Here is a 17,079-nt window from a genome sequence, read left to right as displayed (position 1 = left end):
AAAGAATCAGCTCCTTGTTATATTTATTTTTTCTATATTTTTTTTAAATTTTTAATTTCATTTATTTCTGCTCTAATTTTTTGACAATTTCTTTTCTTCTGCTGACTTTAGGCCTCATTTGGTATCCTTTTCTAGTTTTTTAAGATGAAGCATTACATTGTTTATTTGGGGTCATTCTTGTTTTTGGAGATAGACCTGTAATGATAGGAACTTTCCTTTTATGATCGCTTTTGCCGTGTCCCAAAAGTTTTGATATGTTGTACTATCATTATCATTTGTTTCTATGTATGTCTTGATCTCTTTTATTTCTTCCCTGACCCAGTTATTCTTTAGTAGCATGTTGTTTAATCTTCATGTATTTGTGGTTCTTCCTGATTTCTTTTTGCAGTTGATCCCTAGTAAAAAGCATTATGAGCAGAGAATATGGTTGCTATGATTTCAACTCTCTTATATTTGTTGAGGCTATCTCTGTGTCCCAGTATGTGGTCGATTCTTAAGAATGTTCCATGTGCACTAGAGAAGAATGTTAAAGCAACTGTTTGGGAATGGAAGGCTGTGTAAATGTCAATTATGTCCAGTTGGTCTAATGTGTCATTTAAAGATGTTATTTCCTTATTGATTTTCTGTCAGATGATCTGTCCACATCCGACAGTGGGTTATTTAGGTCCCCTACTATGATAGTGTTTCAGTCTGTTTCTCCCTTTAGTCCTGTTCGTATTTGCTTTATTTATTTTGGGGCTCCCTTTAGGGAGCATATATATTAATAAGTGTTATGTCTTCTTGTTGCATAATTCCCTTTATCATTATGAAGTGTCCTTCAGTATCTTTCTTTACCTTTTTTATTTTGAAGTCTATTTGGTCCGTAATTAGTACTGCTACTCTCGCTTTTCTCTGAATGCCATTTGCTTGAAATATCATTTTTTGCCCTTTCACTTTGAGTCTATATTTGTCTTTGGAGTTGAGATGTGTCTCCTGGAGGCAGCATATGGTTGGGTTTTGTTTTTGGATCCACTCTGCAACTCTGTGCCTTTTTATTGGTGAGTTCAGTCCAATTTTATTTAGGGTGATTATTGAAATATGAGGACTTCTTATAGCCATTTTATCTTTTGCTTTCTGGTAGCTTGGTGTTTCCATTGCTCCCTTGTCCTTCTGTTTTTGTTTTCTTGATTTTGGTTGGTTTTGTGGGTTTTGCCTCTCTTTCTTCTTGTTTTATGTTACATACTTCGGTTCTGAATCTTTGATGTGTGGTTACCATTACAAATATGTAAAGGATAGTTTTATATATATAGTCATTCATTCTTCTGCATGTGCCTTATCTCCATTCCCCTTTGTGAATTTGGATCTTTGAATCCTCCCCATTTCAGTCACTTTTATCTCAATTTTTATCAGTCATTTTTATCTCAACATTCATTGCTATCTTGTCATAGCAATTCTCTTATTATTTAAGCTTATAGTGCCTTTGTCTTAGTAAGGGTTACACTCTTCTGTTTCTATTTGCCTGATAGTCACTTTACTCCTAATTATGTATTTTTTTTGTTTTGATTTGTTATTTTGTTTTGAGTGAGCTGACTCCTTTCAATATTTCCTGTAGTGCAGGCCTCATAGTGGAGAATATCCTCAATTTTTGTACGTCTGGCAAGGTCTTAATTTCTCCTTCATATCTAAAGGGGAGCTTAGCTGGAGATATTATTCTAGGCTGGTAATTCCTTTCACTTAATAGTTTAAATATTTGATTTCATTCCTTTCTGGCTTGTAAGGACTGTGCTGAGATGTCCAACGATAATCTAATGGGTTTTCCTTTATATGCTATCATCTTCTTTTCCCTGTCTGCCCTGAGAATTCTGTCTTTGTCGTTGATTTTTGATAACTTTAATACAATGTGTCTTAGTGAAGACCTTTTTGGGTTGAGATAATTGGATGTTGTGTTGAGTTTTTGAAGTCCAAGCTCCAGCTCATTCCTTAGATTTGGAAATTCTTGTGCACTATTTGTCTGAAAATGCTTTGTAGTGCCTGCTCCTTTTTCTTGCCTTTGGTAATGCCCATTATTCTTATGTTTTCTCTCCTGATGGTATCAGCTAGTTCTTGAATTTCTCTTTCATTATTTTTTATTTTTCAGTTTCTCTCTTCTTCATTCTGGTGTATTTCTAGATTTCTGTCTTCAATATCACTGATCCTTTCCTCCATTTGGTCTACTCAATTTCCCAAGTTTGCTATTTCAGTTTTCAACTCTTACAGTGTGTTCTTCATCTCCAAAAATTCTATTTGGTTCCTTTGGAGGGTTTCAATCTCCTTGCTCTGCTCATCTAGTTGTTTTTTCAATTCTTGAAATTGTCGATTTGAGTTGTGTTGGATCTCATTGAGTTTTTTCAGAAGTGCCATCCTGAATTCTATTATTTAAATTGCATATTTCTATGTCTGTAAGCTTATTTTCTGGATATTTTTCTCTTTCTTTCTGAGATGCCTTGTCACCTTGGTTGTTCATGGTGTTTAACGGACTATTTCTGTGCCCGGGTATTAATGGAAGTGTATTCTGTTGTTTTTCTACAAAGAAGATTTATTATATAAACATCTCTCTTTAGCCTGCTATAAAAAAGACACTTTTGTTTTGGTTTCCAGTAGGCGGCATCTAAGCCTCTTGGATCCCTGCTTTATATAAAGCCTAAATGTCTTTTTTTATTTTATTGTAGATATTTAAGCACACTTGCTACTCTCAGTTTCAGTCCCTGTCAGTGTTAGCAACAGTTTGGGTAGCGTTTGCTCAGATTCCCTTGGGGCTCCACAGTGCTCGGTCTCGGATCGTATGGGGAGAGGGGCTCCTGGGTTGGGAGTTGGGGGCTGAGGCTCAGCCTCGGTTTTGCAACCTAGGCCAGTAAAAATCAACTGTTGTTTCTCTGTGGTCCCGTCCTACTTCTCTGCTTTCTGCCCCGATGACTGGGCCCTGCTGCTGGCTGCTAGAAGTTCCGGCACTTCCAGGCAGGCTGATCGGGGAAGTTGCCACACCTTCGCTCCTCCTCCTCCTCCTGCAAGGAGCACCAGAGGCTGCTAGAGGCAGCTTATTTCTCTGAGTCCACTGCCCGACACCCAGTGTTTTGACCTGTGGTAGCTCTTGTGCACAGATCCCACGCTCAGACATGCTGGTGTGCAGTTTTGGTGATTTTGTTGAGTTTTAGGTGTTCAGCTTATTGTTGTTTCAGGGGGAGAGATCTGAGGGTATCTCTCACTCTGCCATGTTTCCTCGCCATCTCCTGGTTAAAAGTTTTCAATCAAATTTGTTTATCCTTTCAAAGAACCAACTCTTGGTTTTATTGATCTTTTGTATTGTTTTTCTAGACTCTATTTTGTTTATTTCCAAGGAAACAAAATATGTTTATCTGATCTTTATTATTTCCTTCTTTCTTCTCACTTTGTGCTTTGTTTGCTGTTCTTTTTCTAGTTCATTTAAGTGTAAGGTTAGATTGTTCCTTTTATTTTTTTTTTCTTTCTTCGGGTGGGTCTGTATTGCTATGAATTTCCCTCTTAGGACTGTTTTTGCTGTGTCCCATAGATTTTGAGTCTTTGTGTTTTCATTTCTATTTGTCTCAAGGTATCTTTTGATTTCTTCCTTGATCTCATTGTTAACCCACTTATTGTTTAGTAGCATGTTGTTTAGCTTCCATGTGTTTGTGCACTTCTCAGTTTTTTTCTGTAATTGATTTCTCGTTTCAGACATTGTGGTCAGAAAAGTTGCTTGATATGATTTTATTCTTTTAAAATTTATTGAGACTTGTTTTGTGGACTAACATGTCCTCTATCCTGGAAAATGTTTCATGTGCTCTTGAGAATAATGAGTATCTATGCTTTGGGGTGATATATTCTGAAAATATCAATTAAATCCAGTCTAGTGTGTCATTTAAAGCTCTGTTTCCTTGTTGAATTTTTGTCTGGAAGATCTATCCATTGGTGGCAATGAGATGTTAAAGTTCCCTACTATGACTGTTTTACTGTTGATCTTTTCCTTTATATTGGTCAATATTTGCTTTATATATTTAGATGTTCCTATGTTGGTTGCATAAATGTTTATTATGATTATGTATTATGTAATATCCTTCTTTGTCTTTTATTATAGTCTTAGTTTTAAAGTATTTTGTCTAATACAAGTATTGTTACCCCAGCTTTTTTTTTTTTTTTTTTACATTTCTATTTGTGTGAAATATCTTTTTCCGTCCCTTTACTTTCAGTTTCTGTGTACCTTTGGATCTGAAGTGGGTCATCTCTATCATATGTGTGGGTCTTATTTTCTTATCCATTCATCTACTTTATGTCTTTTGATTAGAGCATTTATTCCATTTACATTTAAAGTGATTATTGATAGGTACATAGTTATTGCCATTTTATTATTTATATTTATGTACCCCCTTCTTCTTCTTAAAGAAGTCCCTTTAACATTTCTTATAATATTGGCTTGATAGTGATGAATTCCTTTAGCTTTTTCCTGTCTGGGAAGCTCTTTATCTCATTTTCATTTTTAATTGTTAGCCTTTCTAGGTAGATTAGTCTTGGTCGTAGGTCCTTGTTTTTCATCACTTTGAATATTTTGTACCAGTCCCTTCTGGCCTGAAAAGCTTCTGTTGAAAAATCTGCTGATAGTCTTGTGGGAGATTTCTTATAAATAACTAGTTATCTTTCTCTTGCTGCTTTTCAGATTCTTTCTGTGTCTTTAACGTTTGCCATTTTAATTATGATATGCCTTTGTGTGGGCCTCTTTGGGGTCCTCTCGTTTGGGACTTTGTGCTCCCTGGACTTGTATGACTATTTCCTTTGCCAGGTTAGGGAAAATTTCTGTCATTATTTCTTCAATTAGATTCTCTATACCTTGCTTTCTCTCTTCTTTTTCTGATCCCATTATGGTGCGAATGTTGTTACTCTTAATGCTGTCCCAGAGGATCTTTAAAATTTCCTCATTTATTTGATTCTTTTCTTTTTGCTGTTCCGATTGATTGCTTTCTGCTACCTTATCTTACAAATCTGTGATTCGATTCTCTGCTTCAGCTAATGTACTGTTGATTCCATCTACTATATTCTTTATTTCAGTTAATGTATTCTTTATTTCTGACTGTTTATTTCATGTGGTTTCTCTGTGCTTACCATCTCTTTGTTGAAGTTCTCACTGAGATCATCTATTCTCCTGAGTTCATTGAGCATCCTTATAACCAGTGTTCTGATCTCCGTACCTGGTAGGTTGCATGCTTCCATTTCTTTAGCACTTTTTCTGGAATTTTCTCTTGTTCTTCGGTTGGGACATATTTCTTTGTTTTAACATTTTGACTACCTCTCTGTGTGTTTGTTTCTATGTATTAGATAGATTTGCTATGTCTCCTATTCTTGGCTGGATGGCCTTATGTAGTAAGTGCCTTGTGTGGCCCAGTGGTGCAATCTCTTTGATCACTCATGCGGGGTGCTCTAGTAGTGTCCCTAGTGTGGGTTGTGTGTGCTCTCCTATTGTCATTAGGCTTTGATTGCTGTTGTCATGTCAGTGGGTGGGATTGCCTCTCAGGTTTACAGGCAGTGAGGATTGGCCATGCCCACAGTGTATAAGATGCTATATGGGGGCTCAACCCATGGAGTGGGATCTGCCTCAGAGAGCTCATGTACCTTTTGAGAACACCCTTAGGTGCTAATCAGGTGGTGCTCCATTGTGGTCTGACCCCAGCCTCTGGATGTGTTGATTCTGGGGCTCCTTGGGAGGGGCTCCCATGCAGGCGAAGATCAGCCATTGCTCGTGACCTGCCCAGGGCTACCTGGTAGAAACAACAAAGTGATCTGCAGTTAGTCTCTTCCTGTGCTAGACCTGGAGGCACGTGGGAAAGTCCGTGCTGTAAACCAAGGTCAGCTCCCACAAGTACTGGGCCTATGGCTCTTAGCTGAAGGCTCGGGGCACCTTAAGGCCTGAAGTTGCATGTCAGCTGCCTGTAAGTTTCTGCACCTGAGAATGCCTCAGGCGGTACATGAGTTTGGTCAGATGGGGTCCCAGGAAGTCACGAAGTTGTGGCTGGTCGTGTTCTCCAAGTTAATGCGAATTCAGATTTCATGCCAGTGTTGAGCCTGTGGCCATTCATAACAGTCTCAGACCACCAGCACCCTCCTTAGGCCTGTAGATCCCCAAGATTTGTTTAAGAAATACTGAAGATCAGGTCAAGACTGGTTGCCTGCCACCAGAGCCCTGCTAATTGTTGTTGAAAGAGCCTCATGCTGAGAGGGCAGGGTGGGGCTGGTTGCCTAATCAGGAAAATGCCTCCAGCAATTTCCTTTAGATATCTCAGACTTGGAATGAGATGCTGTTAACCTGGAAATGTTAACTGCTATGTACAGATAAAAATTCCTCAATAAAAGCTTGCTCTCTCTAGGCAAAGGGGCAAGGAAAGAGACAGCTCAATAAGGACAGAAAACATTTAGGCGACAATGCTGTGCTTCAGCCAAACACCACAAGAAAAAAACGAAGCTCCAGCAAAAATTGTAGGGAGCCTAGACTTTCATCCTCTTGAGGCTATAATGAGGAGCTCAATACCTACTTTGAGATGGTGTCAGAGAAGGCCAAGTATGGAGTTAGGACTTTCATCCCCATTGGGTGGCAACAAGCCCCCACTCCCTGTGATGATAGTAAGGACCCATGGAAAGCCTGGACTTCTATTTATCTCTACTGAAGAAGTATCAGAGGACACATGCAATGATGATCTCTCTCAACCAGAGTGGTGTCAGCAGGTGTCTAATGGGGAGCTTGAACTACCCCCCCGCCCCCACTCCCATCCAGCTGTGGTGAGGAGTCCTCTCCCCATCTCTGTCAACAGAGGCCAGCTGGGGAAACTGGGCTCCCATCCTCACCTAGCACTAAAAAGGTGGTGCCCTGTTTCTCCATCGGGGCACTGTCAGAAGAGACCTGCTAAAAGAGATATAAATAAGACCCAGAGTCCCAATACGAAAACATCCAGGTTTTAATAGAAAATCACTTGTCCTACTAAGAATCAGAAAAATTGCAGCTTAATTGAAATAAGACAATAAACATATTAACATAGAGATGAAACAAATGTTAAAATCATTTCATAGGAATTTTAAGGCAGTCATTACAAAACTGCTGCAATGAGCAATTATAAACATGCTTCAAATGGTCAAATAGAAAGTCTATGCAAAGATATAGAAAATCTCAACACAGAGAAGATATAAAGAAAAAACACAAATGGAAATTTTAGAGATGAAAAATACAATAACTAAAATACGAAGCTCAATGGATGGGCTCACCAGAGGAATGTAGGGAATATAGGAAAGAATCAATGAACTGGAAGAGAAAACAATAGAAACAGAGAATCTGAATAACAGAGAGAAAGTTGACTGAATAGAAATGAACAGAGCCTTACAGAAGATTTAACATATTGGGGTCCCAGGAGGAGAGTAGAGAGAGAGAGGCTGAAACACTAAATATACAATACCTGAGAACTCCTCAAATTTGGCAAAATACCTAAACCTATAGATTCAAAAAAACTGAGTGAATCCTAAAGAGGATAAACCCAAAGAAACCCACACCAATACACATAAAGTCAAACTTTTGAAAGTTAAAAACAAAGTAAAAATTTTGAAAGCAGTGAAAGAGAAAACATACCTTACTTTTAGAGAAAACAATTTGAACGACAGCTGTTTTCTCATCATAAGCCATGGAGGCCAGAATTTATGCAACGTTTTTAGGTGCTGAAGGGAGAAAAAAGTTTCAAAATTTAATCTTATAATCACCAAAAATATTACTCAGGAATGAAAGAGAAAATCAAGTCATTCTGAGATGAAAAGAAACTAAGAGAATTTACACCAGAAAACTTACCCTAAAAAATAACTAAAAGAAGTTCTCTAAATAGAAAGAAAATTATAAAAGAAGGAATCTTGGAACATCAGAAATAAAGAACATAAAAAGTAAAAATACAATAGGCTTTTGTTATCTTGAGTTTTCTAAATTATGTTTTATGGTCAAAGTAAAAATTATACATACCATTGTCTGATGTGGTCCTCAATATATTTAGAAGAAATATTAAAGACACCTGTATATGAAGAATGATAAAGGGATGTAAATGTTGATAAACTTTCTACAGTTCATTCAAAGTGGTAAAATATCAGCATGAGTAGCCTGATAAGTTATGCATCTATAATGTAATATTTAGAGCACCACTAAAAAGACTATGCAAACAAATATACTCAAAAACAGTATGGATACATAAAAATGTAATTCTTTAAAAAATGTTCAAGTAACTCACGGGAAGGAAAAATAAAAAAATAAAAAAATAAAAAAACCCAGAAACAACGAGAGAACAAACAGGGCAAAAAGTAAAATGACAGACTAAAGCCCTAACATATCAATTACATTAAATGATATGTGCAAAGTATATATAAATGGTCTAAACAAGTCAATAAAAAGAGAGATTGGTAGACTAAATTAAAAAAAAAACATGACTCAAGTATATGCTGTATACAAGAAATTTCTAATATGATAATATGGGTAGGTTGAAATTAAAAGGGTGAACAGTTATATTATGTAAACATTAATGAAAAGAAAGCAGTAGAGGCCATATTAATATCAGGTAAAGTAGACCTCAGAGCAAAAAAAAAAAAATTACCAGGGATGGAGAGGGACATTGCATAATGATACATCTACTATGAAAAATAGTTTGGCAGTTTCTTTAAAAAAATCCCTAAACTATATGATGCAACAATTGCATTCCTGAGCATTTCACTCAGAGAAATGGAAATTTGTGTCCACAGAAAAACCTGTACGCAATTATTCATAGAAACTTTATTTGTAATAGCCTCAAACTTGAAAACAACAAACACATCCTGACATAGGTAATTAGTTAAACTATTGTGTCATAGTGTACCATAAAATAATACTCAGCAATTAAAAGGAACAAACTTTTGAAACATGAAACAACTTGGATGGATCCCAAGGGCATTATGATCAATTTCGAAAGGTCACATACTGTATGATTTCATTCATATAACATTCTATAAGTGGCATAATTATGGAGATGGAAAATAAATTAGTGGTTGTCAGGAGTTTGAGATGGTGGGGGAAAGGAAGATTTGACTATGAGGGTTAGTACAGAATATCTTTGCAGTGATGGAATACTTCTGTATCTTGGTGGTAGTGGTCACACATCTGACAAAATGACATACATATTGTACCAATGTCAGTTTCCTGGTTGTGATATTTTTCTATAATTACAAAAAAAATGTAACCATAGAGGGAAACTAGATGAAGGATACAAGAAACGTCTTTGTACAATCTTTGTAACTTCTTGTGAATCTACAATTATTTTAAAATAAAAACAATTAATTTTTTTTGAGCAATCCAAAAGATCAGTGGGCACAAATGTTCTACCTTTGCTTTACTCCTCCCTCAGGATAAAAATCCCTGCCTTCTGACAAAGTAGCCAAAATACCAGAAGAGAGTTGAATGGATAATGAATGTTAAGTTAATATTACATATACTGCTACTGCCAGTATTTTTACTAATTGTTAACATTTATGTTAATATCTGCTTTGTGTTAGGCACTGTGTTAAGCAATTTACACAGTGCATTATTATAATTAAACCTCATAAATATCCCAAGAAATTGGTACTGTTATTCTCAGATAACGATGAGGAAATCGTAGGTTAGCATTTTCCCAGATAGTTGGTGGAGGGGACTTTCACCTGGATCCCATTGAAACAGGGTCCCGAGTACTCCAGAATTTTGATATGGAGAGTAAAAGGTGAAAAAAAAATGTTCTTTCAAAGCTCCCAACCATCTATAACTGGTGAAGATTTGGTATGACTACTGTACATCTCAGTTCACAGTTCACATGTGTGAAGAACACCCTATTGGTGCCCTGCCTAAATCCTCTCATGTCTTATCCTACGCTCACAAAAGTTCGAGTTCGAAATGCCAACACCTGTATTTCTTTGTCTCTGGCTGCTTACTCTGTCCTGGAGCCATCCCAGGCCAGAAGTTCCAAGGAATTAATGTGCCCCTAAGGAGTTGCCCTCCAGCCAATAATGTGTGTGTGTGTGTGTGTGTGTGTGTGTGTGTGTGTGTGTGTGTGCGCGCGCGCGCGCGCGCGCGCGCGCATATCTCACATTGTCCTGATTGTCCTGAGTTTCTCAGTGATATTAAGCCTCAAGGCTTTTGCCTGCATTCTTGGGGATGAGCTCTTCCTCTCCCCTCCGAATATGCCTGAGAGCAAATGTGACCCAGTGAGCTGCTAGCAGCCTTCTTGAGACCACAGGAAGAAGTGGACTGGAGAGATGAGCCTGGTGACATTGCTTAAGACCCTGAATCACAATGTTGGGTACAGGATGCTTATTTTTCACAGCTAATGTGCCATCCACAGAAGAGAAGCCCCTAAACATAGCGTTCATGGTTTCTCTGTCCTCAATCAGTCCTCTCTTGAAGGAATAATCTGATTGGTCTATTTGGGAAGAAAACCTGGGCATTGTAGCCCAGGTCCTCCTCCTTTCTATTGAGGGCACTCATTTTTCTTGGCAACGCTGGGAGAGAAATCCCTCTGTGAAGAGACCTGCTCTAATCAAATGTTGCTAATGCTGGGGGTGTAAGTCAAAATCTAGACTTTGATATTAGAATTGCCTGTAAAAATAAGGCGCATCTCTCAACCCAGTTCTTATCAGTAGCAAAGGCCCTTATCTTTTTTAGTTACCAGTATTATTTCTCCTTGTTTTGCACTTTAGACAAGAAAGAAGATGCTCGTCATTGGACCCCCTCAGGTTCTCATAGGCCATACTTGACAATATCTCTTGGCTGTTCGATTAAGTAACTTAGAGCTTCTTCCTTCCACTCTCTCCTTCTTTCCCTTTCCTCCTTCTTGTTTTAAAATCTAAAGAATCCTACTTGATGAGAAGATGGATTCAAAGTTCTGCTGTCATACAGGCTACATAAGCTATAAGGTGAGAAATTATTCATGTCACCTTATTTGAACTCCAAAACTGCCCTGGCCCAGAGGACTTTCAGATTATATTATTATGAACTGAAGAATTTGGGGGTAGGTGGGGAAGTGGAATTATACACACTAAGAACATTAAGAGAATAGGTAGGCAAACATTTATTTTCTATATTGAGACTTACTGCTTATTGCAGGATACATTCACATATTTATATATATCCACAGGTGTGTGCTAAACATCTAGCCATTGGTGCAGTTTTTGTTCAGAATTCTGTACTTTTCAAACCAGGGAACAACAAATACTGAATAGAAGCACTCGATTTGCTGAAAAAAGAAAAACAAAAACAATATTTTAAAAAGCTCAACATGCAAGGGGAAAATTTAAAAAGGGAAAGAAGAGGATATAATAGGATGGGGACTATGACACCACCTAACGACACCTCCAATCCAGATATGGTTTGATCTTTATTTTAATTTCAATCACTTGATAATATTATGGCTAAGATCATCTCAGAAAATGTCCTTCTATTTGTAGTTAGAATAGGAGACTAGAAATAAAGTGTCCATCCGACACATATTCGCTGATTCTGTTTTCCTTTTCATTTTTATTCATGTGTTGTTTACTTAACACTTTCCTTTACTTTGCCTATAGTGGATTCAGCCAGCAATCCATTCAGTCCTCCAGCCACTCATCCATTTATCCTTCCTTTCTTTCACCTTCTTTTCACCCAATCCATCCATATCTCTTTCTTTCCTTCCTTTCCATCTTTCATCTTTCCATCTTGGTCCATCCATATACTCATTTATCACATCCTTTCTCTCCTTCCCTTGTCCTTATTCTCTCTCAAGATTTTTCTTTCTTTTTTGCTTCCCTCTTCTCTCATAATAAAAAAAAAATCAATAAACAAATTTTGCATATTATCATCCTTTCTTTGTGCAATTTTGTTTTCCTGCTCTTCGTTGGAAAGTCCAGGGTTGGGGGTAAAGGGGGAGGCATAAATATTTACATTTATCCTAAAAGTGAAATCAGAATATTAACTCTGACTAATTAAATATATTGCATCAATAAGATCCTCTAACTTTATTGTTATCTTCAATTATTTTTTTATAGGTTTTATGATCTTTTCCAGGGGAGAAACAAAAATAAAATCTACTTTGCTAGACTGCGAAGAATTTTTTGAGTAGAAAGTGAGGAGGGAGCTCATGAATTAACACATCTCTGTTGAGAATGTCCAGGGCATTATACCTAGAGCCACCATATAATTTATGAACCGGACATGTTGTAAGGAAATAGGAATGCTATTAATTATTACATTAAGAAGTTAGGTGTAAATTAGGACTATTTCAGGCAAGATAGGACATGAATATTCTTATTTTTACTTATTTAGGTGAAGAGTGGTAATTTTCAGGGCTTGTAGGCCTTGAGATGTTCCCGTGGGTCCATCCTGACTATGTACACTGCAGTGATGATGGTCTGGCCAGCCTCCTTGGATGTGACAATATTGGGTGGGAATGAGCATGTAGAGGACTAAACCAGTGTTGGGATAGGTGGCTCCTGAGTAGATCACACTCATAGAAGTTTATCCTCCCTGACCCTGTCCATTTCTACCACCAGTTAAACTATCTCTGAACTCATTTTCCTATCTCCTTCGCCTTCTTGGCCCAACTCTGCTGGATGAAAGAAACAGAGATCAGTAGTCTCGTGATTGTGTGTTCATTTCAGGCTGATGTTTAGATATTCAGCTGGGCGTACAAGCACACTGGCTGCTAAAATATTACTAATAATTAACTACTTCCCTTAGCCCTAGAGTGTCCCCCTGCAATTCAGCCAATTACTTCCTCCCTCTGAAGCCCTCCATCCTCCCCATAATTCTTCCAGCAACAAAGGATCAATGCCTGTCAGGCAGGATCCAGGTCACTTGCACCTTCACCGTTCCATTTTGAGACACCTGGTGTTATACTGCATTCTTTTGAGCAACCTTAAATATATCCATAATAAATTTAAGCTTGCTTAAAAAGAATGCCTAAAACCACAGGAAAACTCCACTGAAAATGAGTTCTTTCTGAGTTAATGTGCTTTCACTCAGTACCTTATAAAGCTCCCCTTCTTGAAAAGTGCAGTTTTCAGTCTCCAGCCTTTGACAGGTGGTGCGCCGCATCTCTAAGTTCACGTGATACTCCATGTGGTCCGTAACCTGTGGGAAGCAAGTGGCAAGGAGATAAAAGAATTCCTTCTCCTTCTCCATAGCTTCTGGGGCCAGGAACTCCTTCACATGGTGCCCAAGGTCAAGGATCCCATACTGAACAGAGTAGTGGGCTCCTCTCTCCCTTAACCATTTGACTCTCATGCCTCCTTTTGTCATTTGAGGAGAATTCACCAGAAACCACTCTATGGGTAAAGTCGTCCCTTAGAGAGAACAGGGTGTGTAAACTTTGTTTTTAAAGAGCCAGAAAGCAAACATTTAGACTTTGTAGCCCATGTGGCCTCAGTTGCAAGTACTCAATTCTGCAATTGTAGTGTGAAAGCAGCTCTGCATGACACAACATGAATGATGTGGCTGGGAGCCAAGAAAACAACTTACAGAAATAGGCAGCAGACAGATTGGGCCTTAGGCCACAATGAACTGACCCCTGGTCCTGGACATCATTTAAGAGACTTAACTTTGGCCCCTTCAGTGAAATTATATTTCTCTTAAAATGCCCACTTTAGAGTAAGTGAGGCTGAATTTCACTTGAGTGGACTTGTCCCACAGTGCCTGTGGTCCCCTGGCATAGGGGCATGGTGAGGAGAGGGGAGAAGAGCACACTGACCAGTTTCTTGACCTTCAGGACTCGCACAATCCGGAAGCTATACTTGTCCTCACTTTCCTTGTTGAACTCGTTGGTCACGAACTGCATGGTGGCTATTACGTAGGCTCCTGATGCAGGTACTTCTTGGACACTTATAAAGGTTTTTCTCCTTGCTTGGTAGGTGAGGGCCACTAGAGCCACCAGAATGGCCAGCAGAAGCTGTGGGGCCTGCCAGGCCATGGCCCCTCAGTTTAGGAGGAATAGCAAGAGCACAGCCAATGTCCTGCCAGGAGACAGTCGGTTTTCACTGACCCTATCTGGCCGGCCAGATTTAAACCCACCTGTGGTGGACGCCTACAGCTCTCCCTACTTCCCTCTTCTTTGGCAGCTGAACCTGAAGAGCAGAGGAATTTGGCAATGGTTGGTGAGCTCAATCCCACTTCCTCTCATTCCTTTCATATATGTTTGTGTCTCACACACATATACTCATGCAAACACTCATTTCTTCTCTTTTGGGGGATGCTCTCTCAGCATCCTCCCACTCCCACTTTCTGCCCCAGCATTACTTGGGTGGAAGCCAGGCCAGGAGCCTCTGTTCACTGAGCTCACCTTAACTAGGCTGTGGGAGGTCTGGAGTGACAGGAAGCAATGGAGACATGAGGGATGTCAGATCCCAGAGCAGTGGGGCATGAACAGGTGAGCTGGATGAATATTACTTCCTCCTTGTCCTCTTGAGATTCCCTCTGATTCTTCTTGTAATCTCTCCCAAATTCCCTGGCTGGACAGGATACAAGCTCACTCTTAAGCCCAAACCTTGTCTTCTTCTGTGTTAATCATTCTTAACCTTGGAGAAGCTGGTTCTTCCCAGAAAATGCAGGATGTGACCTGTACGGGGAGCAGGTTCCACTTGTGGGTATAATCATGCCGTGGCTTTATTTTCACATTCCACTGTTCTTTTGGATAGAGTCAACCATGCTGTTTGTCCCCTGCAACATTCCATGGCACTCTCATGCAGTATAGATAGCCTCAGTCCAGTAATTAGGATGCCAGTCTCTCCATTTGGTCAACGCTTTGAACGTGGCTTACAGCTGTGCTTCTCTCTCCTGGAGGCCTGCATGTGGGAAGGAGTGATTGCTTCTTTTTTTTTCTCCCATCTTCTCCAGGTACTCTACCTCTCCCATCTCACAACCATGGGTTTGAAGACCTTTCTGGTGCTGGTACTAGGAGAAGAAAAAGGAGCAGAGGGACTGGAAAGTTCTCACTGACTAGCATCAGTGCTTCCCGAACATGGTGAAATTTTAAAACTGACTGTTCTTCTGGTCTCTTTCTGGTTCCCTCCCAGTCTCCACTGCTAATTACACCTTTTCTCAGCTCTCTTTGCAGCTGTGTTAGTTTCTTCTGACTGCTGTTAACAACTTACCATCAACAGTATGGTGAAACAGCACAAATTATTGGCTCACAGTTCTGGAGCGCATCTTCTTGAACTCTGCCCCAAGGTCATCTCCTGCAGGAAACGTCTTCTGATTGCTTGGGCTCCTCACTGCCCAGGATGCTAAGGAGGCCACTCATTCAGGTGTAATTCCATAAGAGCATGCAAGGCTGTTCTCCCTCTCTGGCTTTTCCTGTCTACCTCCGGCACCTGACTTTAAGCCCCTCAGAGCAGGGAAGCCAGACTGTCTGGGCCCATGTCTGGCTTCATCATTTACCAGTCAAGTAACTGTGGGCAAGTTACTTATATTTGATGTGACTCAGTCTTCTCATCTGGAAAATGGGCATAAAATAATTCCTATCTATGCAACTCCTCTGATAATTAAATGAGATAATTCAGGCAAAGAGCTTAGAATGGTGCTGAAGAAATGTCAGCTGTTATTTTTATGGTTATTTTTTACACTTAGTGCAGTTCCTGATGTTGAATATATGACTGACAGTGTTCACACACACATATACAGAGATTAAGCCTTGGTTCTGTCCTCTTGCTCATCCTTTGTGCCCAGTCAGTCACCAAGAGCCCTTGGGTCATTCTTCAGAATACCTCTCAAAAACCCCTCGCATGGAAATGCCACATAACAGGATTTTGTTTTATTCCTGGCTTCATCCCCAGAGCCTGGCACAAAGTCCTTACTCAAAAATATATTGAATGAAAAAATGCATGAACACATGAATGAATGAATTAAATGCCTTTCCTCCAAACTGCATTCCAACAGCCACCTCCCAGCTCATTCTTCATTGCTTCCATGTGAACTCATGTAATACCCTACTTCTTTGTGCAGCCTCCACTCTAGGCTCTCCTGCACACCACAGCTAGCTTTACCATGACTGCAGCTTGCTCTCAAGTCTTCAGTGGCTCTCTGTGCCCTAGCAAAGAAGACAAGCGGTGTTTACAGCATCACTTCTGTTACTTCCTCGGTTTACACTTATGCCAGCAGTTATATGATAATGACCTTTCCACAAACCCAGCTCATCTCCCCAAATTCCTCTTAAACACCTCAATGCATTTATGCAAACCAGGGAAAAATATGACAAAGTCTTGGTTCACCGCTTGGAAGACAAGCGGAAGCTCCCTATTGGAATAGTAGAGCCCCTCAAATGCCCACACTAACACAAGTTCAGTTCCCTCTCCCAACAGAGTCAAGCTTACTCCAGTGAGCACGAGGGCTTGCTCTGCCTTCTTGTGCAGGAAAGGCCATCAATGCCAGGAAATTAATGTGCCTGGAACATCTGAAGAGTTGGTATATAACCGCAGCTCCCTCATGCCTCTTGGAGACTGACTCAGAGATATGTGTCCTGTAGTTTCCCAGTGGTCCCTGGCAGGACTGAGGCCCAGATGCCCACTGTGTTCACCTGCTTGTTAACACACCTGTACTGCCTGCTTTCTTGTCCTATCTTGTTCCCCACTTTCCTTCCTGTGCTTGCTGGCATCACCTCCCAAGTAATTCACATACACTCAAGTTCCTGCTTCAGGGAAACCAAAGCAAAGATTACAGGTATGTCAGTAATCATGTTCACTTATTTTTTAAAACAGGAAAACACACTGGGCAGCCTAAATCTATACCAATAAGGCAATGCTTAAATACATTATGGTATTGTAGGGGAGGAAAAAGTATTTCCTCTACCTATCCTAGATTCATTGGCTTGGGCCTTGCAGATTGGACTGACAAAAGATAGATTAACAAGAGAAAAACAAATGGAAGTTTATTGGCATGTGCATCACACATACACACGGGAACAACTAGTGATGAGTAACTCAAAAGGGTGGTTAGAACTTGAACGTTTATAACATCTTAACAAAAGGATGATAGATTTGTAGAGAAGTGACAAGACAAAGGAAAAGGACTTTGAG

General features: G+C 39.6%; 1 protein-coding gene across 1 annotated transcript; it reads right to left on the bottom strand.

Moving 5' to 3' along the window:
• Positions 1–11,189: 11,189 nt before the first annotated feature.
• Positions 11,190–13,979, bottom strand: CST11 (cystatin 11). Its single transcript, XM_011376087.1, has 3 exons — positions 13,761–13,979; positions 13,040–13,144; positions 11,190–11,273 (listed from the first exon to the last, which is right to left on the bottom strand). The coding sequence occupies exons 1-3, from the start codon at positions 13,977–13,979 to the stop codon at positions 11,190–11,192; spliced, it is 408 nt and encodes a 135-aa protein (XP_011374389.1).
• Positions 13,980–17,079: the final 3,100 nt, after the last annotated feature.

This window comes from Pteropus vampyrus, unplaced genomic scaffold (genome assembly GCF_000151845.1).
Source record: "Pteropus vampyrus isolate Shadow unplaced genomic scaffold, Pvam_2.0 Scaffold285, whole genome shotgun sequence".
In the NCBI taxonomy this organism is placed as follows: domain Eukaryota; kingdom Metazoa; phylum Chordata; class Mammalia; order Chiroptera; family Pteropodidae; genus Pteropus; species Pteropus vampyrus.
The sequence above is the reverse complement of the archived record's forward strand: the minus strand, read 5'-3'. Positions and strand labels throughout refer to the sequence as shown.